Below are 26859 nucleotides of genomic sequence, written 5' to 3' on the forward strand. Positions count from 1 at the left end.
TATGTAACAATCATCATCATTTCAGCCTATATACGTCCCACTGCTGAGCACAGGCCTCCTCTCATGCGCGAGAGGGCTTGGGCTATAGTCCCCACGCTAGCCCAAAACGGATTGGATGTAACAATAGAAACTTGTTTTTTTTTTATTGGTATTAACTCTGAAACTAGGCGAATTTCAAAAAAGTTTATAGGACATTTTTGTCTCTAAATGTGATCAGGAATACGCTGTTAAAATTATTCGGTTTCCTCATGTTACACCGTGTATAATAAATGAGTTTCGAACCCTAAGTAAAAACTATGTTATTTCGAATTTTGACAAGCTAATACATGAATTAGGTGCATGATATAAAAAAAAATGAATATGACCTTTTTTATTAAGAATTTATTAAGGATTATTTCTTTCATTGACACTTTTTTCCTAAAATATATTCTTTCCTCAAAAAATGTAAAAAACTGTGTACCGGGACATATTTCATGCAAAAAGGGGGGGTTGCGTCAGGGGGAGGGGAAGGGACGCTAGTGTGCGTAAAGCACCATACCCTATGGTATCATACTACAGTCATAAAAGGCTGGCTATAATTAGTTTGTCTTCCCCATACATTAGAACACAATTTAACCGAATCAATAGCATGAGAAATGAAACGGATATTTCTTGTTTTCTTTGCATTACCATTTTTCTCTCGATAATTTAATCAATTTGCAACATAAGTAGAAGAATCCTCATATATCCATAAATATCAAAATATAAAAGGACATACATTTTCAGAAGAATTCCCCGTGCGACGTTGCCAAATGGTTTAAAGTACAACATGCTCGCAACGTTTGGATGTCAATAAGTCGACAATGAAAAATTATATTTCAAATCAATTCAAACTTGATATTTTTGACAGTAATGGGTTACTTAAATAAGAAGGCATTTTTCGCCCGGGGCTACTATGGTCAAATGGTCTAGTGGCTTTTAGCTATTGAGTATACTAACAAGTTGAACAGCATGACAGGGTTCAAACCGCGAACAAAGACTCATTTCTTTTTGTATTTATTTATTTATTTAGTTTCATCTTTTTGGTAATTTTATATGCCTTATTTTAAAAGTTATTTTAAGTAAATGTGTTGTATTTGATTATTTCATGTAGGTACAGTGAAACCTGGTTAAGTGGGACCTGGATAAGTGAGAAACCTCTATAGCTGGGACTCATGGTGCGGTCCCGGCACTTTAGCACTGAATTACCTCTGTTACTGAGAAAAAACGAACCTCTATAACTGGGATGCGTTGTTGTGATTTTATAGTCACATTTACCTCTATAATTGAGACAGAGAGTGTATTTTACCTCTTTTACTGAGACTATATTTATAAGATTACATTTTCCTAATTGTTCTTTAGAATTTTATAGGGAATTGACTTCTGTATCTGAGATAACGTCAATCTATGACCTCTCTAACTTGGACATCATTGAACAATTTCCGTATTCTTACTATCTCTTAGTCTATCCATAAATTCCGCATTTGCCTAATTGTGTCTAAACAACTTCAAGTTTGATTTAGTTAATTTATGTAAGTAGTTAAAACTATCGAAACAAAAGCAGAAATTTTGATAAGTAACACGAAAAAAAAAATATTTATTAAATTTCTAATACGCAATGAAGTCCGTATCAAAAATATTTAATTTTGAAATATCTATCCTTTGGAGAATCATTCAAAATAAATTCAAAGAAATATTTCAACAGACTTAAATAATATTTAGGGACAAGGATTATTTTACCTTATTTATTTTTAAAGATAATTACTAAATACCTTATTAACCACCTCTATAACTGAAATATACTCCATTCTCACCTCTATTAATGGAACCCTCTGTAAATGAGACAGAAATTTATTTGTACCTGGCTAACTGGGAGCCTGTGTAAGTGGAAAACCTCTTTAAGTGAGACAAATTTGCTCGTCCCTTGAGATCTCACTTATCCAGGTTTCACTGTATATCATTTCAATAAAATTTTGGAAACTTTTATTTTATACCTGGTCAAGCAAATCTTGTCAGTAAAAAAACCGGGCAAGTGCGAGTCGGACTCGCGCACGAAGGGTTCCGTACCATAATGCAAAAAAAAAAAACGGTCACCCATCCAAGTACTGACCACTCCCGACGTTGCTTAACTTTGGTCAAAAATCACGTTTGTTGTATGGGAGCCCCATTTAAATCTTTATTTTATTCTGTTTTTAGTATTTGTTGTTATAGCGGCAACAGAAATACATCATCTGTGAAAATTTCAACTGTCTAGCTATCACGGCTCGTGAGATACAGCCTGGTGACAGACGGACGGACGGACAGTGAAGTCTTAGTAATAGGGTCCCGTTTTACCCTTTGGGTACGGAACCCTAAAAAGGCGCGAAATCCAAATGTTCTATGAACGATATCCCTTCGCGCCTACATTTTTCAAATTTGCCGCCTTTTTCTACTGACAAGATCTGCTTGACCAGCTATACTTCGTCGATAGTTGACTTCTTATATACCTATTCTGCGATCCTAATTAGCCTCATGCATGACTTTTTTTTAATTATTTTAATCATTATTTATATCCTTTGAAAACCGGAAAATAAAAATACTTTTATAAATCTTCCCATAATATTATTAAAAAATAATTAAAATACTGAAAATATTTTACTCACGTAAGTTTAGTTTCGAAGAATAACATACGCTTAAAATAATTCAAAAGAGAATGCTAAAATTATAAAATAAAAAAAAACTGGCATTGTCGGGGTTTGAACCATGTATCTTAGCTACAATCTGATTTTTTTCAAAATAGAGGCTACGGGTGCCACGAGCACATGACATTTGATGGTCGAAAACATTAGTTGCTTCTGAATGCGTTGTAATTCTTAACCCTTATCTTGGCAAGGCTCAAAATATCTTAAATATAAACATTTTTTTAGTTATTTGTCACCTATGGAGCATACTAGACTATTAAAAAATAAGAAAAAAAATCCAGGATTTTCCAGTTTCGGAAAATCATATGTATCATATTTGATACAGTGCCAATAACTCGATAAAATAGTTACCTACTTTTTAGAAGAAAAATGAAGATTTTAATAAAAATAAAACATGTAATGCAACAGAAATTAGCATTTACTGCTAATTAAACGCAATCTAAAGCATCAGATGACTATTAAACCTGTAAAAATAAATTATATCTACGAATACCTGATCACATGGGCGGAAAATTAGATCCCGTAAAGTTTCAAAAAAGTGGTCAGCAAAAAGTTGAGTAAAATATCAAAAGTAAACAAATAATTAAAAGTAAAAAAAAAAACATTTTTTTTTTACTTTGGGGACATTTTTTGCCATACACATATTTTTCCGTGCTACGGGCTACGGCGTAGCAATAATGCTACAGCGTAGGAATATATAGTTAAATAACATCTAGTACTTAAAAAAATCAAAGTTTAGTAACTAAATAATACAACAACTAATATTAAATAATTGAAGCATGTTTTGTAACCCCACAAAAATAAAAAAACATGTAAAAATATATTGACGATAACTTGGCAATGTATTGAATGTAATACAATCCTTTCGATATGTACATTTCTGAGTTCTTGGCGGTGTATCAAATATAATACATAACAGTTTCATGTAAGGTTCTGTGTATTAAATGTTTTTAAATTCGAAGGCATTGTAAATATGTATGCACTAAGAGACAGTAAAGATATCAAAATGTAGATTATGGAAAAATATATACTAACATAAGGAATAATTGCAAAACTTCCAGTACGAACCGAAATCTATTGTTTCCGCGGCGCCATGTTGATTATAACTAATTAATTTACAATGACACTCGTGTCAATTATTTTTTTCTATAAGTAAGGAGGGTAGCTCGACATATTGATGGCAGAATTATTGTGTTAGGCAATAAAGTGAACCTGCTAGATTTTTTTAAGTTCCATGTATCACGGGTGTTACGATGCCAAGATAAGGGTTAATCGTTGCTCAAACAAGAATTTATTATTTAATTTCCAATCTTTTTTCAACAATAAACATTTCATCCGCTGCGCCCTCTAGGTTACTTTACTGTAACATTACGAATCTGCTGACATTTGACACTGACTTTAAGGTGACTTTAAGTACGTAAGTGTGCGTGAATGCAAGAAATTGCAATATTTTGCAGTTGGATTCCGGTAATAACGAAATGAGACAATGTTGAGTTGAACATGTCTCGATTTAGATGTAGTATTTTTTATAGTTTTCGCACATATCAACACATCTTATGAAACTTTGTATTTTGGGAGAAATAGTGAAAATCCACAATTCGTGCACAGTGACGCCATCTTTTGGCTGATAATCGGCATCCCATCCCTAGACATCCACCTTAAGATGTAAATTCTACTTGTGACAGGCAAAATTATTACGACATAAAATTGCCTTTTTGCTTAAAAAATGAATAAATAAATCATTTATTCCGGTGAAATAAACCCTATTTTACAGACTTTTTCTTCTGCCAAACTGCAGGGCAGTTTGTTGGCAGAGGGAACTCCCTTAAACATAGATGGGTAGCCTTAGCTAATTGCCTAAATACAGTAATTACTTAATTGTTAACTTACGTACATCTTATTGCTTATGCTGGTAACTTTAACTTAATTTTGTTTAATAAAAACATTTTCATTTTAGCTTTAAACATCCTAGCTGAATTACATTCCCTTATTTCATACGGTATTTCATTATACAATTTTGGCCAACGCCAAACGCCATAAATTGTGAAAGAGCGGAAGTCGACTCGAATCTACAAGATCAGACTAATGACTCGGTGGCGTAGTTTCAAAGAAACATATTGAATTATATTAAACTATAACCATCGAACACAATTGCCGCCGATTTTGCTTCCTGAATTCAATTAAGCACCTTTTCCCTAAGGATATTTAACAGTGGTGGGGACCACTGTAATCTATATTCTGTATCTATAGGTATTTAAATAAAAGTACTGTGTACGAGTAGTACTGGCTCCTTATGCTATAGTCCGTTTTTTTTAGCATTAGAAAGAACTTCGCAGAAGTAAGCTTGTGGTTCCAAATCCGGCACTTTTAGCGGTAATAATTTGAAGTAAATTATATGTATTGACCATGCTACATTAGATAATTCAATAATTATTAACAATTAAAGAGCCTGATAAAAACTGCACGCTTGCTTCTGCGGAGTTCTTTCTAATGCTAAAAAAACGAACTATAGTTGAGCGTAGATGAAAACATTACACGATCAAATAATGTACGAGTAGATTAAAGACAGGCTGTTCAGTGACAGATTCAGGGGGTTTTGTATTTGTTGTGTTACTAGTATGTTATGTGGTTGATTAGCCAATAATTGTTATAAATATCCGAACATTTACAAATTGTTTGTTTACTTTTATTTAATACCTAAAGGTATAGTCAGCCAAGAAAGTGGTTTACCACTTTTCGACTCTAGTATCTGATTGATAGAGTCGAAAAGTGGTAAACCACTTTTTTGGCTGACTCTACAGAATACTAGACATACAGAATACTATATTTAGTATGGTTATATTAAACAAGGCTTTGTTTGCTTACCTAAAACGGCATGTCAAATCCTGGTGCAGCGCGTTCAGAGAATTAATAGACGCGTTCACGTTGGCAATCTCGGCCACCTCCCCGTAGAACCAGCCCAACGGAATCTTGCATTTCATGGCTGACATGCCGTATCGGCCTATCGTCGTGATCTGGAAATTTTATTACATTAATATTGAGAGAATCATACTGTCTTTGTCTTACGCGCTAGTACTAGCACCCAAAAGGAAGGGATGAGTATATTTTCCCGTTTCTTACTGACTGACAAGTCGTGTTTGCCAGACTATATGGGTGCAAATCGTCAAGCGAGGGTAACTTCTACTTGTACTTCCAATATTTTGGGAAATTATAATGATTTTTATAAGAATTGGGATTTGTTCTTTGGTTTCTAGCGTGCGCTGCGTAGAGCGTCACGTCTTGTAAAAATGTTGCTGTGTTACTATATGATGTGACATTACCCGCAACGAATGATATCAACCGGAGACCAAGGTCTTAGAACAGATTCGTTTTATTTCTAAGGCATGCATTAATCTTAAGTACCGTCACCAACAATGTGACTTATTCATTGTTGGTAACTTATAATGTTAGCATATAGCAATAATGATGTATTCCGAAAATATTTTACACAACTTAAACATTGCAGCCAGCGTATTATGGATAGCTTTATCGATCTTTATCCACGTGATAAAATAACTGTCACTGTTTAACACCGTGAGATAGAAAGTGACGGACACCGCTTTATCACGCTGTCACGTAGACAAGAACGACCATCATATCCGTACTGGACAGTGTGCATTTCGAAGTAGTGCTCATATATGACCAGTCAAACCTGCCTACTATCGATCGAGTTGAAGCTTGCGTATGACCGGATTAAAGCAACACATACGACTGTGAGATTAGCGATTCAGATAAATAAGTCTCACCTTCATGTACCGACATAGCGGGGGCGGCTGTATGTCGGTGAGCACTAGATGCTTCGTCGCGATGTCGGTGGCGAACGCTAGCTTCACGCAATCCGTCTCTTCGCTGCACACCCAGATGTCAATGCACAGTGTCACCAGGTCGGAGCACGATGGGATTATCTGCAAAACAAGTAGTATTACTAAATAGATTATGATGACTGATTGACTGACTAATAATCATTACACTTTATAAAACAAAGTCCCACGCCGCGTCTGTCAGTTTGTGTGTATCTATGTTTGCGATAAACTCAAATACTACTGAACGGGTTTTGATGCCATTTTCACCTTTCAATAGAGTGATTCTTGATGAAGGTTTAGGTATATAATTTGTTAAGGTTTTGTGTAACCCGTGCGAAGCCGGGGCGGGTTAGCGAGCGTTAGAAATAATGCGCAGATAGTGAAAGGCGAAAGCCACAACTCTTTCTTCGTGGAAGGGCACCAGCACCACCATTTTACTCCCGTCTGCTCAATCGGCTGCCTCCGTTTCTGTTCATTACCCTTTTTTGGTCAGTTCAGCCAACAAAGAGCTGGCCTTGTCTAGAAGAGACAGCGCTCATCGATCGACAACAGTGGAGAACCCTTCTAAGAGCCCTATGTCCCTGATGAGGGATAACAGGATACCATCATCATCGCCCTTTTATGGTGAAAAGCAGGCACTAGACAGGTCGACGGTAACTCACCACGTCCGTGAGGCGCACCGCGTGCCCCAGGTCCAGCACGATGTATCGCCGGGCGCCGCTATGCATGCGCTCCACTACCAACGTGTGTTGCGGCACGCGGGTCACTAACTGCGCCCAAGGTATGCCGCATTGTTCTTGTTCCTATGCAGAAAGAGAACGATCATATCACTAGCTTTATACACTAAATATAACAACCTAAGCTCAGATCAGAAATTTGGATAAATTGCAGAAAGAGATTAACTAAAAAGCTTTTTATTGTAACTTGATCTAAGTCTGCATTAAACAACACGAGAGCCGTTTAGCTATACTTTTAGAGACGCAGATGTAGTACTTAAATACTGAACTGAGCCACTGTTCTTATGGGGTCGACTCCAAAATCGAAAAAAAAACAATGTGTCATGTCATAATAAAGGCCCATTTACATGGTACGAGTTTCTCGCCTTGAACGCACGATTATCGTAGCACGAGAAAAAATATAGTATCATGTAAACTAAACATACGATATCGTACTAGAAGGAGCGAAAATCGCCTCGCCTTTGCTGATTGGATATCTCAGTGTAAACAAAATTTTAATGCGAGAATCGCATTTCGAGATTTTCGAGTTCATGTTTGCAGGAGTCCCAATTTTATGCGTTCATTGGGACATTTAAAATGTTTTATTAATAGCCAAAACGCAGAACAATATTTTTCTTTTCATACAGTGTCTTTTGTGATGTTTGACCATAGACTCTGAGGCGTGAATTATGTAGGTCATACTGTTCAGTATGACTTGCTTTTACTGTGGAGTGTGGAGCCAACCCCGAAATCGCAAAAAAACAAATCTGCTTGTTCCATAGAAAACATTGACGTATTATGACTCTTCGAAATTTATGACAACCTACCTACCTACCATGGAGCAGATAAAAGTTCTTTTGTATGACCTACATATGTATTCACCCCTCAGAGTATAGTCAGATATCACAGGAACACCGTGTAGGTATACTTAATATGTTGTAATTTCCCGGCAACTTATTTTTTCTTAAAAGCAACGTCACGTTATTTCAGCCAAGAGCCAATATTAAAATACTCGTAAATGCAACTTAAAATATATTAAAATTAAAAATGATGAGAGAAACAAGAAATATTTACTAAGAATATTGACAATATAGTGAAAAGATTAGTAACTAATCACGTAAGTTGACAGGTAAAACTCGTATGAAAATCGGTTCGCACCGATTCGTGCGATACTCGCACGTACGTGAAAAAATGTCATACGAGAACCAGTTTAGACGAGTCGAGAAATCGTATGCAAATATCTCCCTAGAACGCAGCTCCCCGTGTAAACTATTTCGCCTGGCGATAATCTCCATTCGAGTATCGCATGACATAATCGTAGGCGAGTTTTTATTTCTCGCATGAGTGTAAACATTTTTATACGATAATCGCCTGACGATTATTGCATACGATAATGTCATACGATTTCTCGCCCCAAAACGTGCGAGAAACTCGCACCATGTAAATGGGCCTTAAGGGCTCATTTAGACGATGCGAGAACTCGAATGCGAGTTTCATTACATTGCGGGTTTTGACCGGTAGGTTTAATTGGACGTAACTAACAGTCCGCGATGTAACTAACCTCGCAGGTAACTCAACTTTGTAAAAACACACTACATGGCAATGTGAGAATTGTAGAACGTAGAAAATACATACCTGGAAGAACTTCTCCTCTGTAAACTCTAGTTTCTCCTGCGGATCGCATTCCATGAGGGAGCTTTCCACGTCCTCCAGCGAGTCTGGGTCTTGCGACATCTGCTTCATCTGTCCTTCCTTTACGACGCTCCATAGCTGAGGGTAGCATATTTATAGCGTTAGTCTCCGTAGCACAAAACACAAATTACTACTATCAGTGCATCTTATTGAAAGCCTTTTCTGATTGAGATTGTCTGTTAGCCCCAGCGGCTATCGATTCTGTGAGCACTATGCCCAAACCATAGTCTGACAACTCTCTTATTAGCTATGTGGATAAACTAGCTATGGCGTGCTTGGTTCTCTTACAGATTTAAATATGTATAATACAAATAATTAGTACTAGATTAAGTACCTGGTTAGGGTCGCCAGGCAACGTCGACACCACAGCGGGATGGTGTCGGCCTCCCATGGACTCCAGCTTGGTGCCGTCTAAAGCCGCATGACAGTTCAAGTATAGAGGCATCGCTTCCCTGAGGCCGACTCCAAACACACCCACGTCATATTTGTACCCATCGGGGTTGTAATATAGCTGATATGAGATTTGTACCTGGTTAGGGTCGCCAGGCAACGTCGACACAACAGCGGGATGGTGTCGGCCTCCCGTGGACTCCAGCTTGGTCCCGTCCGAGGCCGCGTGACAGCTCACGTGTAGAGGCATCGCTTCGCTGAGGCCGGCCCCGAATACTCCCACTCCGTTGTTTTGCGCCCACCAAGCTTGGGGCGCGGGTGTGGATTTCGTTTCTACAAGGTTCCAGGTTATGTCAGAATATAGTCAAAATACAGAATTCTAGTGGAACAGTTTTAGTCGACTTAGAGCGCAAATCGCGAGAGGAAATTGCGTACAGAAATAGTAAGCCACGTTCGTACGTTTCCGTGAAAATACGATGGAAAATAATTATGCATTACATCTGTATGGACTTACACAAACCAATGTGAAGTAGTTTATGGTGAAGTGTCCAATCGTCGTGGAATAAAGAACCCCCTATAATCATAATAAGGCCCGAAATCGCACTGGGAAAATATGGATATCGGCCTCGCGATAAGCTTCGCGCTCGAGTCGTTTAATAATAAATTTTACTAAGAAGCTTTAAGGCCTTTGCATATCGGCTGCGTGTGCGTGACGTGCACGTGCGCGTGCGGCGTTGTAGTTTACCGATTCTTATGAGAGACGGCACACCGCTTGCATGACGTGTGCGTGTGCGGCTTCATCATTTTAACGCACTTTGCTTTAAGGCCTGTGCTTTAGAGTTAGACCAAGCTAAGTTGGCAGCTATTTTGATAGCCGAGACTGTGCAAGTGTTATTTTAAACGGCAAACTTCTATGAAATTATGAAGTTTAAATAACTCTTGCATAGTCTGGGCTATCAAAAACGCTGGCAACTTAGCTTTGTCTAACTCTAACGATATTTACGTCGAGCAACAGCATTTTTCTTCTACTTCAATGAAAATATTACTACATGAGCATCAAGCTGCCATGTAATAAAAAAAATTGAAATTCAACGTAGGTTCTTGAAAGTTTCCTTCATTTCAATATTTCACGACACCAACTAATGACTGATGTGTGATTTCATGCCAGATGATTGTATGATTGTCATGCAAACGAATTGTTTGTATGTGAAATTTGAAAGCAGCCATATGAATTATGCAAACGACAAATGAAAAAGATGTAACGAAACTAACATGCTCTTAAATGTTGTGAGATGCATAATATCTGTTCGAAAGTTTCGAAGTTTACCACGTTAAATAATGTCCATAATCCATAACAAATGTTTCGACAAATATCAAAATGACTTAGTCCTCTAAGTTTGGTTCTATTGTATTATAAATAAAATTCGTCTCCATTTTACCTGGACTGAAACCATTTTCATATGCATTGAGACTAATTTTAATGTATAAATAACATCGCTAATAGGGTAATTCGCCAGTAAGCTAGTTATAGAAGGTTGGCCAGTTATTGAAACCTTATACTAAAATGAATTCTGTTTATAGGTGAATAGAATTCATTTTCAGTTTAGGGTGGCCAGTTATTGGCCAGTGGCCAGTTACTGGCGAATTACCTTAAATGAAACAAAAATAGAAACATAAAACGACAAGCTTATAAAGACACAGACATTTGAGGGGTATAAAAGCATGAATCCTCCAGAGTTTTTGCTTTTATGCCGCTCAGTTATTGTATGAGTGACACAGAATACAATGAGTGAGTGAGGTTGGTATTTCTACCTATCCAATTTCTTTGTCCCATGTGTATTGCGTCTCACATTTTGCTTTAATGAGAGAGTGAGAGGCACTGACATTGGACAAAGAAATTGGGTGCAATCCCAACTAGCAAATCTATGTGCTATAAAAGTTGAGAGCACGTTTTTATTTTCGCTTTTTGGTGCTATAAACGGTTTAAAAACAGTCGAGTAAAAGTCCTGTAAGCGTTTACTCAACGCGAAAAGGCGCACTTATACAGACTAAAAGTGTTATAAAAATCGAGTAAGCGCTGTATAAGAAGCAAATCGATGCTGTAAGAGTTGAGTAAAAGTGGATAAAAGCAATTCTAGTGTTTTAATAGCAACGATAGTGCTTTTACTCGACTATTTGTTCTATAAACATTAGCAATTTACTATTACTCAGTAAAAGTGTTCTATAAAAGCAGCCACACTGCTTTTTCTCAGCAAAAATGTTTCGTAAAGGTAGCCGGATTGCTTTTACTCGGCATTTTAAATGTGTAAGAGTGCAGTAAATGCTTTTATTCAACTAATATGTGCTAAAAACGATCTCAGGTAAGCGATTATATTTCAATTATTTGATTATAAGTTTGAGGCCTAAATCGTCTTCACGTGTCTAATAAAACAAAAAGGTACTTAAGTATTTTTTGCTGCTGTCATCCATGACATTTATTTTTACCGTGATTGTGTACATAAGTTTTTACTGTCTGTAAGTACACGTAATACAGTAAAACCCAGCGCGAAAAATACTTTATTGATAAAACCAAAGGCACTGGTTCATATATATTCATGGGCCGCCTATTTTCTTAAATTTCAATAAAAAAATATTAATAAAAATAAGTAAAAATTTGCTTACACGATCTAGTTTCTGTTATATCTCATTAATTCGACTATAAGTCGAGTAACTGCGTTTACTGCTACACTTATAGCACATGATGTCGCCATGTTTATGGATTTATAGTCCGATGGCCGACTGCATGAAACCCTACCTGATAAAAAAATTGAAAAATCCTACTCTGTAGGGGTAGCTGACTTTTAGCAGCTTCAACTGCTCTTGGTCGGCCGTGGCTTAACTTGGCAAATTTTGCGCAAATGGCAAAAAAGTGGTACAAATATTCATCAAAAAAACAAAAGTGGTCAGCTACATCCTGTGTTGGCAGGTTCCTGTGTCCGACCGAATTTGTGGTACCAAGTGAGCTACAATTTACCTCATCGAAAAATAGAATGTCACTTGTATGGTAGGATAGCTGCCATTGACTTTTTTTTTAATGCGGACGGACTGAAAACGCTGTCAGGCTAAGGTGAGGCCGACCAAGACATATGTCAACAAATTTAATGTAGGTATTACAATCACTTGTTTTGATTCTATTTTTCGATGAGGTAAATTGTAGCTGTCACGTGGTACCACAAATTCGGTCGGACACAAGAACCTGCCAACACAGGATGTAGCTGACCAGTTTTGTTTTGCTGTCCTCAAAGGCAGCTATCCTACCATGCAAGTTTCATTCTATTATACGATGGGGTTTTTTTTATGAATTTTTGTGCCACTATTTTGCCACTAGCGCAAAATTTTCCAAATTAAGCCGCGGCCGACCAAGAACAGTTGATGCTACTAAAAGCCAGCTACCCCTACAGAGTAGGATTATTCTATTTTTTTGTCAGGTAGGGTTTCATGCAGTTGGCCACCGGACTATATTAAAACGTCAACATGGCTGACTTGTGCTGTTAATGTAGTTCAAAACTCTTTAAAAGTACTCTAAGCTGAATACATTTTGAATAAAACCTGTAAATACACTTCAGCTCCTATAACAGCGGTTTGAACCCCATTACCCGAATTATGATATAAGCGCGCTGTTACAGCAGCATTGTTGCCAAATGGTTATTTGATTGCTTTTAATAGGCTTTTATAGCAATAGAGAAGAGAGTTAAGTAACAGTTGTATTAAAGCGCCTTATTCAGACAATTAGCTAATCTATAGCTGTTATATGATTTTAATAGAACAATTATGCTGAATAAAAGTGATTTAATAGCGCTAACTCAGCATTTATTAAAAGGTGGAATAAAAGTGCTAAAAGATAGTGCTATAAACGTTTATACGACATGATTATAGCACTAATTAGCGAAAATTGCTAAATAGTCGAGTTAACCGCTATTATACGATATATTGGTGCTTCAACAACCGTAACTCGGCTGTTATACGATTACAGGCTGAGTAAATCAATTCTTATACGACTATTTTGCTAGTTGGGTAAACATTAGCAATTTACTATTACTCAGTAAAAGTGTTCTATAAAAGCAGCCACACTGCTTTTTCTCAGCAAAAATGTTTCGTAAAGGTAGCCGGATTGCTTTTACTCGGCATTTTAAATGTGTAAGAGTGCAGTAAATGCTTTTATTCAACTAATATGTGCTAAAAACGATCTCAGGTAAGCGATTATATTTCAATTATTTGATTATAAGTTTGAGGCCTAAATCGTCTTCACGTGTCTAATAAAACAAAAAGGTACTTAAGTATTTTTTGCTGCTGTCATCCATGACATTTATTTTTACCGTGATTGTGTACATAAGTTTTTACTGTCTGTAAGTACACGTAATACAGTAAAACCCAGCGCGAAAAATACTTTATTGATAAAACCAAAGGCACTGGTTCATATATATTCATGGGCCGCCTATTTTCTTAAATTTCAATAAAAAAATATTAATAAAAATAAGTAAAAATTTGCTTACACGATCTAGTTTCTGTTATATCTCATTAATTCGACTATAAGTCGAGTAACTGCGTTTACTGCTACACTTATAGCACATGATGTCGCCATGTTTATGGATTTATAGTCCGATGGCCGACTGCATGAAACCCTACCTGATAAAAAAATTGAAAAATCCTACTCTGTAGGGGTAGCTGACTTTTAGCAGCTTCAACTGCTCTTGGTCGGCCGTGGCTTAACTTGGCAAATTTTGCGCAAATGGCAAAAAAGTGGTACAAATATTCATCAAAAAAACAAAAGTGGTCAGCTACATCCTGTGTTGGCAGGTTCCTGTGTCCGACCGAATTTGTGGTACCAAGTGAGCTACAATTTACCTCATCGAAAAATAGAATGTCACTTGTATGGTAGGATAGCTGCCATTGACTTTTTTTTTAATGCGGACGGACTGAAAACGCTGTCAGGCTAAGGTGAGGCCGACCAAGACATATGTCAACAAATTTAATGTAGGTATTACAATCACTTGTTTTGATTCTATTTTTCGATGAGGTAAATTGTAGCTGTCACGTGGTACCACAAATTCGGTCGGACACAAGAACCTGCCAACACAGGATGTAGCTGACCAGTTTTGTTTTGCTGTCCTCAAAGGCAGCTATCCTACCATGCAAGTTTCATTCTATTATACGATGGGGTTTTTTTTATGAATTTTTGTGCCACTATTTTGCCACTAGCGCAAAATTTTCCAAATTAAGCCGCGGCCGACCAAGAACAGTTGATGCTACTAAAAGCCAGCTACCCCTACAGAGTAGGATTATTCTATTTTTTTGTCAGGTAGGGTTTCATGCAGTTGGCCACCGGACTATATTAAAACGTCAACATGGCTGACTTGTGCTGTTAATGTAGTTCAAAACTCTTTAAAAGTACTCTAAGCTGAATACATTTTGAATAAAACCTGTAAATACACTTCAGCTCCTATAACAGCGGTTTGAACCCCATTACCCGAATTATGATATAAGCGCGCTGTTACAGCAGCATTGTTGCCAAATGGTTATTTGATTGCTTTTAATAGGCTTTTATAGCAATAGAGAAGAGAGTTAAGTAACAGTTGTATTAAAGCGCCTTATTCAGACAATTAGCTAATCTATAGCTGTTATATGATTTTAATAGAACAATTATGCTGAATAAAAGTGATTTAATAGCGCTAACTCAGCATTTATTAAAAGGTGGAATAAAAGTGCTAAAAGATAGTGCTATAAACGTTTATACGACATGATTATAGCACTAATTAGCGAAAATTGCTAAATAGTCGAGTTAACCGCTATTATACGATATATTGGTGCTTCAACAACCGTAACTCGGCTGTTATACGATTACAGGCTGAGTAAATCAATTCTTATACGACTATTTTGCTAGTTGGGATACAACCCTGAGATGGAAAAGATGTATTAACAGCGGATGGGATGTTAAAGGTACATAATGGACATAAGCAGTGAGACGAAAACCCGACGAAAGGTCAGCTGTTCATTACAATATTTTTCTAGTTTCTAAAATTTACTTATTAATTTTACAATTTTTTGAGTGTTTATCACGCCAGGATTAATTATCGGATGTAAATTCTTTCACTTGAAACCTATTTGTGTACTTGTATCCTAATTCCGATTCGAATAACCAAAATAAACAATCGAATACCGACACTGCGACGAGAAGGATATTTGGAATCGGATGTAGCGTAACAAATAAACGATTTATGTACAGTCTGCTGCAGAAATAACTACGCGAATGAAGTGGCCATGGTAGGTATATGTTCCAGTGTTAATCCGTTTGTTTAAAAAAAGTACCTGTACTCGTAACGTCATCCATCGCAATATTACGCAGGCACATAGTCATTGGTTACGTTATAAGTACATAAGTTACAAGGGAATAGACAATCTTGTCCCCAGTACTTTTACTATATCTTAGCGCGGGTTATTTGCGGACGGTCTAGAACGCAAAATGACTAGTGTAACATTTTGCCTATATCGCTCTTAGTCTACATCGCGAACGGTCCAGAACGCAAAATGCCTACATCATTTTTCGTCGTTTTATCTTTACGTTAGCGATGTCGACGGGCTCCTAATCTGTGCGGTTTGGCCTTCGGCCATTTGAAGATAACTAACGAACCTAACCTACCTGTGTGATATAAAAAAGTGGTCATTTTGCGTTGTAGACCGTTCGCGATGTAAACTAATAGCGATTTAGGCAAAATATTACACTAGTCCTTAGCGCCTGTAAAACCGCATCAATTTGTAAATTCCACCATGCATCAGACAAAAACCGCATCAATTTGTAAATTCCACCATGCATCAGACATCCCGATTTCAAAAATTTTAAATGCAGTGCTAAAAAAGTATGCAAGAATACAAATTCAATTCGTAAAACCGTGTGTAATAGGCGACTTGAGACGCTTAAGACGCTTCAAACTTCAGGTGAGTCAGGCGCTTATTTACTTTCAGGAGCTTGATACTGAAGACCTCATGAATGTGCCACGAACACATTTTTTGCGAATGGCTCGCTCACTAGCGAGTAATTGCTTGAGTGAGAGCGGTGTGCGAGCAGTTCGCGAATAGGTTTACACAGAACGACCGCCTCGCGAAGATACTGGTCAGTAAAGCCAATAGCCATGCCTCGTCCGAGGGATCGATGCCGCGCGTACTTTTGCCTTGTGCGAGGCAGCAATTTCTTGCGAGACAGCCTATTCTATGTCTCACATTACACGGCGCACTAGCAGCACATACGCCAGATAGTTACTATTAACGTAACACGTAACTGACCATTTGTGTACCCTATGTCCTTGTAATAAGATCTACGAATTGCCAGTTAACAGTGCGTGCATGAACAGCTGACCAGATGACAAGCCTGACATCGCGTGATACGAACATACCCGGAATCTGCGGTAGGTTGAGCAGGTCCTTTAGCTGCGAGTCGGCTTTGGCGGCGGGCGGGGGCGGCAAGTCGCCTGCCAGCGGAAGCGGGGATCAGTGGGGGTAGAGGGGGTTAACCGGTTGCGAATCGTAGCCCAATCAGCTCTTTTATTTACTTGTACTTAGGGCTGATTTAGACGACGCGCGAACTCGCATGCGATTTATTTACATTGCGGCATAGTCTAGGAATCCTCTAGACGGAGCTTGGAGCAATTATTAGAAGGTTTGGTAAATTTTCAGTACTTTGAAGGCCATTTTCTCCTAACAGGTTGAGTTTGGGCAGCTAAAAAAAAATACGTGTCCGTTATTTTAGATTACTCTATAACATATATCAAAATAAATCAAATCGGAGTCGGACAGTTGGGTACCCTTCCTTGTCAGTCCGGAGGATGTATTGTCTCTGCATTGCGGACTGTTGGTTACATCCAATTCAACCGACCGATCGAAAACCGCAATGTAATGAAGCTCGCATGCGACTTCACCCACCGTCTAAATGAGCCCTTAAACCAAGAGTGTAATGTAAAAAAGCTAAGCTTCCAAAGCCGGAGGAAAGCTTCCAAAATTTCTTGCGTGTAAATGCTGAACTTTATTGTAAGTAATTATATATACAGTCAGCATGAAATATATAAGAATGATCGATGTGGCCAAATATATCGAAACGCATTCTTTTATGGTAACAAAGGTGTTTTATGTATGATATATTTGGTACAGTCGACGTCAAAGATATGTTAACTTTCGCCTTATTACAAGGGAGTAGAGTGCAAAAGTTTAAACATATCTTTACACGCATACATCAAAATTATTTATTAGGATTATTAGTTGATGTAGGAAATAAATTCGACCCGGGATCTAAGGTATTCCTTAGAGCAAATAAAGCTTGAGCGACTTCTATTAGGTACTATAAAATTCTAGTATGTAAGTAGTAAGGGCTACGATTCGTCCTAGCAATTTTACCGGATATATAAGTATTCCGTGCGTAGGGACAACACCTTGATAGAGTTCCGTGGTTCATGACTTGTGAATCATGAGTGCAAATTTAAAAACGAACCCAAGCGAGGTAACTTCAAATACCTTTGTTATTTTTCTCTTTCTAACAAACACAACTGTCAAAGTGACGAATAAAGAAAGATAGACAAATTTTAATTTTTTGATCGCCATATTTATTTTTCGTCTATACACGACAAATTGCCGAAGATAATATTTTTTTATAATAATTATTTAATTGATATTCATAAGAACGGACACGGAACTCTTTACAAACTATCATTCACACGTCATCCCATGTTAGTCAACACCAGCTTATTATTCTATTTGTAGTTTTTGGTAACATGTATGACAGTAGTCATCTCAGTACAAACTTTAAACAAAAATGTGTATAAACATAACCGCTGTCAATCGCTTTCGAGCCAATCCAGGGTGTTTTAGAAACACCTTGTCAACAACATGTGTCACTAGCACCAGGAAAGGATTATTACACAACAAAACGCGAATAACCATTTTATTGCATATTCCTTCTATTCATGATACCAATTTAAATGTTAATTGTGTCGTCCCATGGGTAAAGGTACCTTATGGCGGTTGGCGCTTACGCTATTATTAACGCCGCTCCAATATTATTACGACGCTATGCGACGTAAGCGCCAGCCGCCATAAGGTACCTTTTGCCGTGGAACGTCACAATTTATCTTAAGATAAGTGTTACAGTTTTTCCTCAGATATATTTACATAGACACTTAAATGTCCACTTTAAAAAAACACGTAACTAATTAGTGAGTTGCGAATCTTTCGCGGATTGTCCCGAAAACCCTCAAGCCACCTCCACACTCGCGTTTGCGGCTTCGCGCCGCGATTCGCGCACGAGTGTGGAGCGGGCTTTACGTCTCAGATTAGACTTTCACCTTTTCCTTGAGACTCGACATTGGGAGTCATCCATTAATTACATCACACAAAATTTAGATTTTTTAGACCCGTCCCGTCACACCTTTTTTTTTATAGGAAAAAGATAGGCCGTTATTACGTACTGTCACATTCGGCATGACACCCCATCCCCCTGTTGCTGTGACGTATGTGGATGGTCTTGGGTTGACTATTGTACCAACTCACCCATATCCTGCGGCAGATTGAGCAGGTCCTTGAGCTGGTAGTCGGGCTTGGCGGCGGCGGGCGCGGAGGTGTCGCCGGCGAGCACGCTGGCGTACGTCACGGGTGTGGACGAACCCTTGCCCAGCTCGGGCGTCTCCGCCGCGAACACGGTGCGCTCGAGCGGCAGCCCGTACAGACCGAATCTGTACAATAGTTAGGGTTAATATAGTCTGGCAAATTCCCTCTTTTCGGGTTATAATACTAGCATAAGAAAAAGATAGAATGATTCTCTCTGCCTATGCTCCAATGCCTAACGACTCTTGCCAAATAATGTGAGATGTTTATTGGAAATACAATAATAGTAATGTCTGCAATCGTATATGGGGCTTGCAGTGTCTTTTAACGTTTTATATATAACATGCGTGGCGTTCAAAGGGTTAAAACTGCCCTATTAAGCCAAATAGCGCTATCTCAAAAGAAAATTCATTGCATTCTTTACTTTAATTTCTATAGCTGATAGTTCTATTTTCAAAATCATTTGTGATTGTGATAGCGCTATTCGGCTTAGGAGGGCAGAAAACCAATTCTGAGCAATACCTTCCTACCTCTTCTGGTTAAATAAATGTATCTCAACACGTACCTAGCTCGTAATAAATGATGGTAATCATCCCCGCGCTCTGCGAGGCATCGAGCGGTCTTCTCTAGTAACGCGAGGCACTTTGCCACCAGGTCGGCGGCCGCGCCGCGTTGCGTAGCGTGTTGTGCGAGAGCTACGAGCCAGCGAAGGGCTCCGGGTGACTCGCAAGCGCCCACGTATGGCAAGCAAGCGCTCAGGACGGTTGTCAGAGTCGCGTCGAATGTGGATTTCCATGGTTTCGGCAACTGTTTTACACCCCTGTTGAAAAAAATGTGTAAATAAAACATTAGAAAGAGACGACATGAAGCTTACAAAAGTCTGTCCTTTACATTTTTAACAAATAGAAGAATGAAAAGCTTTCATTGCTTGAGACAATTATGAAGAAGTACCATGCAATGCAGATGTTAACTTCATTCTACAAAGTGATTTTACGTTACGTCTGCTGTCGATTATTACGTGTACACACATAATTTTTTATGACTTCGTTTTATACGAATATTACATAATTATAAAAAAAAATTATAACTTACTCGCTGGTAATAAGGATGATCTTCACGCACTTCTTAGCAAAGCTCCTATTACCGCACAAAATGCAGTTTTTGATCAAAGCATCAGTGTGTTTTTCAATGATCTTAACACACTCCAACTGTTGAATCTCCACGGGAGTCTGAGCGTCCTTGTCTTTACCTTTGTCAGTCTTGGCCAGTCTGAGTCTCTGCAGTCTTATCGAGATCACCCAAATGAGTATGTCTAAAGCTAACTTTCTCTTCTCACTATCATCCCTGCTTACAGCTATCTCACATAATGTGTCCAAGAAGCTGTTGGATTCAAGCATGGCTATGCGCTGCTGACGCTCCAAAGGAACGTCAGTGTGAGGACTGGAGCGAACTGTTAGCGAGATTTGATGTAACCAATCGCAACCGATAAAGCTTGATTTTTTCGAGCTGCTTTCTCCCGATTTTATCGAGCCCTTGCTCATGTCCTTCGCTGGGTCGAATAAGGTTTTAATATGGATCAAAAACGTTCTGCCTCGAGCCCTGTATAATCTAGGACTGGTCAGTATTAAAGTACCGGATTGCTGTGTCAAGTCTAAGCCGGAAGAAAGTAGCAGTGGCCCAGCGAGGATCTCAGCGTTATGGGCTTGCAAGTACTCCTCGCTGTTCACTGGGTTCTCTAAATTTGAAGACATATCGGCGTCAACCGTCGGGAAAAATACCGGCGACTCCGATCGGTGGCCGAAAGACGCGTCCTTCTTGTACCCAATTCCGTGCAAGTTCTGTTTCAAAAGCGTCACTTGAATTATAGGTAAGTTCGCGGAACATGACGAGTGTAGAGTGAATCCAAATTCTATATGAGCTAAAGAGACACTGTAAGGTAACGTGAGCTCTAAAACGTGTTCGTCCCATGTGGAAGATGTGTTTTGCAAACGCCAAGTCCGGTTGTTCTGGTGGTCGGAGCGCGAGCGCTGCGCAGGCGACAGCTCACACCAGAACCCAGGCACGACTGCGCTGTAAGGTACCGTAGTGTTCGCATGACCGAATGATCCTATTAAGGTAGTCATAGTTTCTAGATCGCTCATATCTAGTTCAGTCTTGTTAGCCAACATAACAGGCGCAGGAGTGGCCCCTGCCGTCTCATCTCTAGGTTGTCTATGTAGCATCTCAAAGTCTATGTTAGCGAACTCGTCTTCGTCAATATCGCCTGTCGAATCCTTCTCACCATTATTCAATGCGTAGAAATATATCATTCCGTGCTTCGTTGACACGCTAAGCCGCTCTACTGAGGCGCAGTACGCTACTGATGTGAACTGGCCCTTAGGAGCTCGCTTCTCCGAGAGCATTTTGAAGGAAGGCAGAGAATAAAGTCTAAGGCTACCGTCTACGCCTACAGCGGCCAACGAGTACTGTTCGTGCTTGTCAATGGGCAGCAAACATAGGTCTACAGGACTTTCTCCGTAAGGCAGCTCCATCATATTTACAGGATTGTCTTCTAGAGTGAAAATCGAAGTGTTGCTGTTTATTTTAAACAGTATGAAGTACGCTTTCACGTCAGATTTGTCATCTGCCTTGTCTGTCTGTTCTGTGACGTCATCGACATCCATTTTCGTGTCGCCATCATGGTCAGTTTCTTCCTCCACCCTGACTTTTTCTGGATCAATGCTGGAGATAACCACTAGTAAATGTTCCTTGTCTTCTGTTGGCAGTAAATGAGTGACTTTAGAATCATCTCTAAGGTTGAGCTTGAAACCTGGAAGACTTAAGCACTGGACGGCGATGCCTTGGGACACGACCTCTTCTTGCGGCGGATCGCTGTCGAAACCGTCATTATTGCTATTGCTCACTGCAGTCTGAGTGCCGACTTTGCTGCCACCGAATGTGGTAACCTTAATCTTTTCTGTACCCTCTCCGCCTTCATACCATTTGAGGTCTGAGATTTCTAATGGGCCGTTCATATTGAGATAATGCGTGATGGGGTCTGCTTGCTGCAAGACCGCATCCGTCTGGTCGGCTAGCTTAGTCCCGACAGAGTCTAAATTTCCGCTCTTCCAACTCTTCAACTGCGATATCTTGCCTACAAAGTCTAGCATGCTACCCTGCCCAGACTCAGGTAGTTCTGGCAGTAGAACAGTAGGCGGCGGCGGTGGTAACAACTTGTAATGCTTCGTTAAAAAGATCTTCTTCGGTTCCCACATTTTAGAATCCTCTTTACTGGAAGAAGCGTTAAGATTAATCACATTGCTGATCTGCTCGTCCAAGAGACTGGTGCACTGGGGAAGCTCCGTGTCCTCGTCAGAATATTGGAAGTATATTTCGTCGTATATGTTCGCGTCGTCCGTTCGAGCGACCGTGCATACTTTCTTACTGACTCCCGGTTTTGAATTGCCGCTACTGTTGGATGTGTGGACGACTGTTGTTATAGAGCCTGCTAAAGAGCTGTGTATATCATATGTTAGTAGGAAGAGCATTTTGTTTATAGGTGAGAGGTTGCTCTTGGCTTCGTTCTGATCGTTCATTGCTTGGACGCTCTCCTTGAATTTATCTGGTGCGCCTGAATCGAAGAGTGCTTTGCTGGAATCCTCCTCCTTTATAGGTTGGTCTGAAGGAATATTGTTAGTCCTGGTTATGGTGACAGCACAGATGAGTGAGGGTTTGGTCTTGGTGTTAGTGGTCTCTTTTTCGCCTATGGCTGTTTCTGTATTTTGTGCTTGTGGGTATGTCTCTTGTTGTGAAGTCATGCCGACGAACGCCATTGCTGTGAGCTCGAGGCTGTAGGTCGCTGAAACAACATAAACAATAGGTTAATTTCTAAGGTAACTTTGAGGAAATTTATGAGGACTTGAAAAGTAATAACCCAAAGCACTAAAATAATTATAGTAATTTTATTTCTTGTGCGGAACGCAAAGATGGATCAGCTGGTTATCAACCGTAATACCAAAACAAAAATAACCCTTAGTGTTAGACCAAGAGAAGTCTGCAGCGATTATGATAGCCCACGCGGTGCAAATGTCATTTTAAACATCAAACATCTATGAAATTATGACGTTATAAATAACACTTTCACTGCGTGGGCTATCAAAATCGCTGCAGACTTGTCTTGGTCTAGCTCTACAACCTCAGTGCAAAGAAATGGGGGAAGTCAGACGACGACCCTAATAAAATAACAAGACCGAAGTGATCCCATAAGTGTTCCGTGAACAAAGTTTTGTCACAGATTATATAATAGTTCTTACGAACAGATACTTATCTCTCAAACAAAACGCAAATACCTACCGTTTTGATACCTACACAAAAATACAATGGAGTGACCTTCAACGCGCCGCTCCCCGCACCGCGCGCACCGGCACAACGCTAGGGTTGCTGACGCTTAGAAATGATAAATAAATACCTACTTAAACAGCGAAGTGAAACAAAAGGAAAGCTAAATCTTAAGAGTGCTATTACATTTCGGGGTTGAGCGAGTTTAGGTATTTTACGCGCTGCGGCAGGCCGTGCGAGCTCAGTATTCCGATCCCTTCTACCACACTCGCACTACAATGATGGATTAAACATTCTTGATCCTTCGTGAAGCATATTGAAATCAACCATAACAACACTAACTGTACTTAACTTATAAAGTCCTAAAACTGTTATTTGGTAAGTACGAAAATACTAAATGCAGTGCAAATGTACATAGGGGCTGTTCATAAATTACGTCATCTATTTTTGACCCCCCCATCCCTCAAATCATCCAAAAATCATGCTTCGGATGACTCTGTTTCCTCCTACGTCATGCTACCATCATCCGATGTCCAGACCCCCCCCCCCCCCTCCTCCCATTTGAAACGACGTAATTTATGAATAGCCCCATACTCGTACTTATGAACGTATATTACTCGAAAGAAATTATAGGTACTCAATTATTTACAAGAAACAAGTTACAAGAAACTGAAGATACACAGGGTCTGATGATGGAGCTGGAAGGTGGCCACGGGTACCAGTCTATCATGTAACTAAACCACTTCGTGTTTGGGCTCGTTTGATTCGTCTCAACAAGATCTTTGACACTGAAGATACACAGGGTCTGATGATGGAGCTGGAAGGTGGCCACGGGTACCAGTCTCTCATGTAACTAAACAATTTCGTGTTTGGGCTCGTTTGATTCGTCTCAACAAGATCTTTGACACAAGACAGTACTCAGGGTCTGATGATGGAGCTGGAAGGTGGTCACCATTACCAATCAACCATACAACTAAACCACATCGTGTTTAGGCTCGTTTTATTCATCTCAACAAGATCTTTGACACTACAGTCCGTTTTTTTTAGCATTAGAAAGAACTTCGCAGAAGTAAGCTTGTGGTTCCAAATCCGGCACTATTAGCGGTAATAATTTGAAGTAAATTATATGTATTGACCATGCTTCATTAGATAATTCAATCATTATTAACAATTAAAGAGCCTGATAAAAACTGCATGCTTGCTTCTGTAGAGTTCTTTCTAATGCTAAAAAAAACGAACTATATATAGGTGATACTCAGAGTCTGATGATGGAGCTGGAAGTTGGTTACCGGTACCAATCAACCATGCAACTAAACCACTTCATATTTAGGCTCGTTTGACTAGTCTCAACAAGATCTTTGACACTAGGTGATACTCAGAGTCTGATGATGGAGCCGGAAGGTGGTCACCGGTACTAATCAACCATGCAACTAAACCACTTCATGTTTAGGCTCGTTTGATTAGTCTCAACAAGATCTTTGACACTAGGTGATACTCAGAGTCTGATGATGGAGCTGGAAGGTGGTCACCGGTACCAATCAACCATGCAACTAAACCACTTCGTGTTTAGGCTCGTTTGATTCGTCTCAACAAGATCTTTGACACTAGGTGATAAACCAAACACGAAGCCCAAACACGAAGTGGTTCAGTTATGTGATAGACTGGTACCCGTCGCCACCTTCGAGCTCCATCATCAGACCCTGAGTACTATCTTGTGTCAAAGATCTTGTTGAGATGAATCAAACGAGCCCAAACACGAAGTGGTTTACTTGCATGGTTGATTGGTACCGGTGACCACCTTCCGGCTCCATCATCAGACCCTGAGTACTATCTTGTGTCAAAGATCTTGTTGAGACGAATTAAACGAGCCCAAACACGAAATGGTTTAGTTGCATGGTTGATTAGTACCGGTGACCACATTCCGGCTCCATCATCAGACCCTGAGTACTATCTTGTGTCAAAGATCTTGTTGAGACGAATAAAACGAGCCTAAACACGAAGTGGTTTAGTTGCATGGTTGATTGGTACCGGTGACCACCTTCCGGCTCCATCATCAGACCCTGAGTACTATCTTGTGTCAAAGATCTTGTTGAGATGAATCAAACGAGCCCAAACACGAAGTGGTTTACTTGCATGGTTGATTGGTACCGGTGACCACCTTCCGGCTCCATCATCAGACCCTGAGTACTATCTTGTGTCAAAGATCTTGTTGAGACGAATTAAACGAGCCCAAACACGAAATGGTTTAGTTGCATGGTTGATTAGTACCGGTGACCACATTCCGGCTCCATCATCAGACCCTGAGTACTATCTTGTGTCAAAGATCTTGTTGAGACAAATAAAACGAGCCTAAACACGAAGTGGTTTAGTTGCATGGTTGATTGGTACCGGTGACCACCTTCCGGCTCCATCATCAGACCCTGAGTACTATCTTGAGTCAAATAAATACATATAGAATGTCAGGTCGTTTCAAATATTTTTAATCCTGTCCGGTAGTTTATTAAACTGTACCATTATAAATTATAATACTATAAAAACAGTGCTAGGATCAAAGTCTCTCGTTGCGGTTTACACGCACACAGTATAGCGTTTTACACGGCGCCCGCCGCACACAATGATAAAAAACCTCGTCGTCGCCGTTGAAAATGTGCGGAGCCGACCGACACACGTCCTGCCTGTACAAGCTCTGCCGCGGCACTGAGCTGGCGAGCGCGCGTCATCGGTAATATAGAGTAGTTTTCAAAAAATTGCCAAAAAATTATAGTAGAATTTCATAAACACTAATGTATACCAACAGTATAAGCAAACGTTGCAGATTGCTTGAGTATGAAAATGACTTCGATATTAAGTAGATTTTCGTAGAAATTGACACTTGTTTCGGAGAGAAAATTGAGTTCGTTTTACTTTGATTTTCTCTTTCTCAAAGGTATGTAGGAAAAATATCGTTTGATATGCCTAAAGTACAGGGTATTAGTAATACAAAATAGCCAGGTTTAGCAGAGTAAACTTCTGAACATTTCCAAATAAGAGCTTGCCGTTCAGTGCTTCACGCGGTTTTTCGGAAACGACCATCAGAAAAAAATTCATTACTAATTTAATAAGTCCTTTTTCTACTATTTACAACGATATTTAAAAAGATAAGAAGACGCTTTTACTGGAACAAGTACTCATTGTTTCTAATAATGAGCACAAAGTCCTGAATTTCGTCGACTAGTATCATCAATTTTGCATTATTTCGACTTTTCTTGTAAGAGCGCTCTTAAATTATACCTAATATTCCAATTATGCGTTAGTGTTTGCGAAATACTCGTAGTCATTTTAAAAGGTCATATGTCCCTGCAGTAACCGCAGTGTTTACGCCGTTTTATAAACCGCGCAATAATCCCAGCAAGAATTAGTTTTAAAACTTCGTGTAATTTAAAACCAGATAGATTAATGTTACACAATAAAGAAAAACAATAGAAACCCCATGAATACAGGTAATTAATTAAAAGTTAACCATAGCAAAAATGAGTAGGCACTTTCCGGTTTAAAGTTAACTTACTGTCGTTAAAATAAACATTTACCAAAATAGATTAA

At 39.2% G+C, this 26859-nt stretch overlaps 1 protein-coding gene across 1 annotated transcript in view; it reads right to left on the reverse strand.

Moving 5' to 3' along the window:
- Positions 1-26859, reverse strand: part of LOC134673322 (baculoviral IAP repeat-containing protein 6) — a 113564-nt gene that overhangs the window by 71337 nt on the left and 15368 nt on the right. Inside the window, exons 7-15 of the mRNA XM_063531293.1 lie at positions 20056-22801; positions 19529-19783; positions 18910-19091; positions 16767-16841; positions 9479-9672; positions 8893-9027; positions 7204-7344; positions 6485-6643; positions 5565-5713 (exon numbers count right to left, since the gene is read on the reverse strand). Coding sequence (XP_063387363.1) covers positions 5565-5713; positions 6485-6643; positions 7204-7344; positions 8893-9027; positions 9479-9672; positions 16767-16841; positions 18910-19091; positions 19529-19783; positions 20056-22801 — 4036 coding nt within the window. The remainder of the gene's footprint in view (positions 1-5564; positions 5714-6484; positions 6644-7203; positions 7345-8892; positions 9028-9478; positions 9673-16766; positions 16842-18909; positions 19092-19528; positions 19784-20055; positions 22802-26859) is intronic.

This window comes from Cydia fagiglandana, chromosome 18 (genome assembly GCF_963556715.1).
Source record: "Cydia fagiglandana chromosome 18, ilCydFagi1.1, whole genome shotgun sequence".
NCBI lineage: Eukaryota > Metazoa > Arthropoda > Insecta > Lepidoptera > Tortricidae > Cydia > Cydia fagiglandana.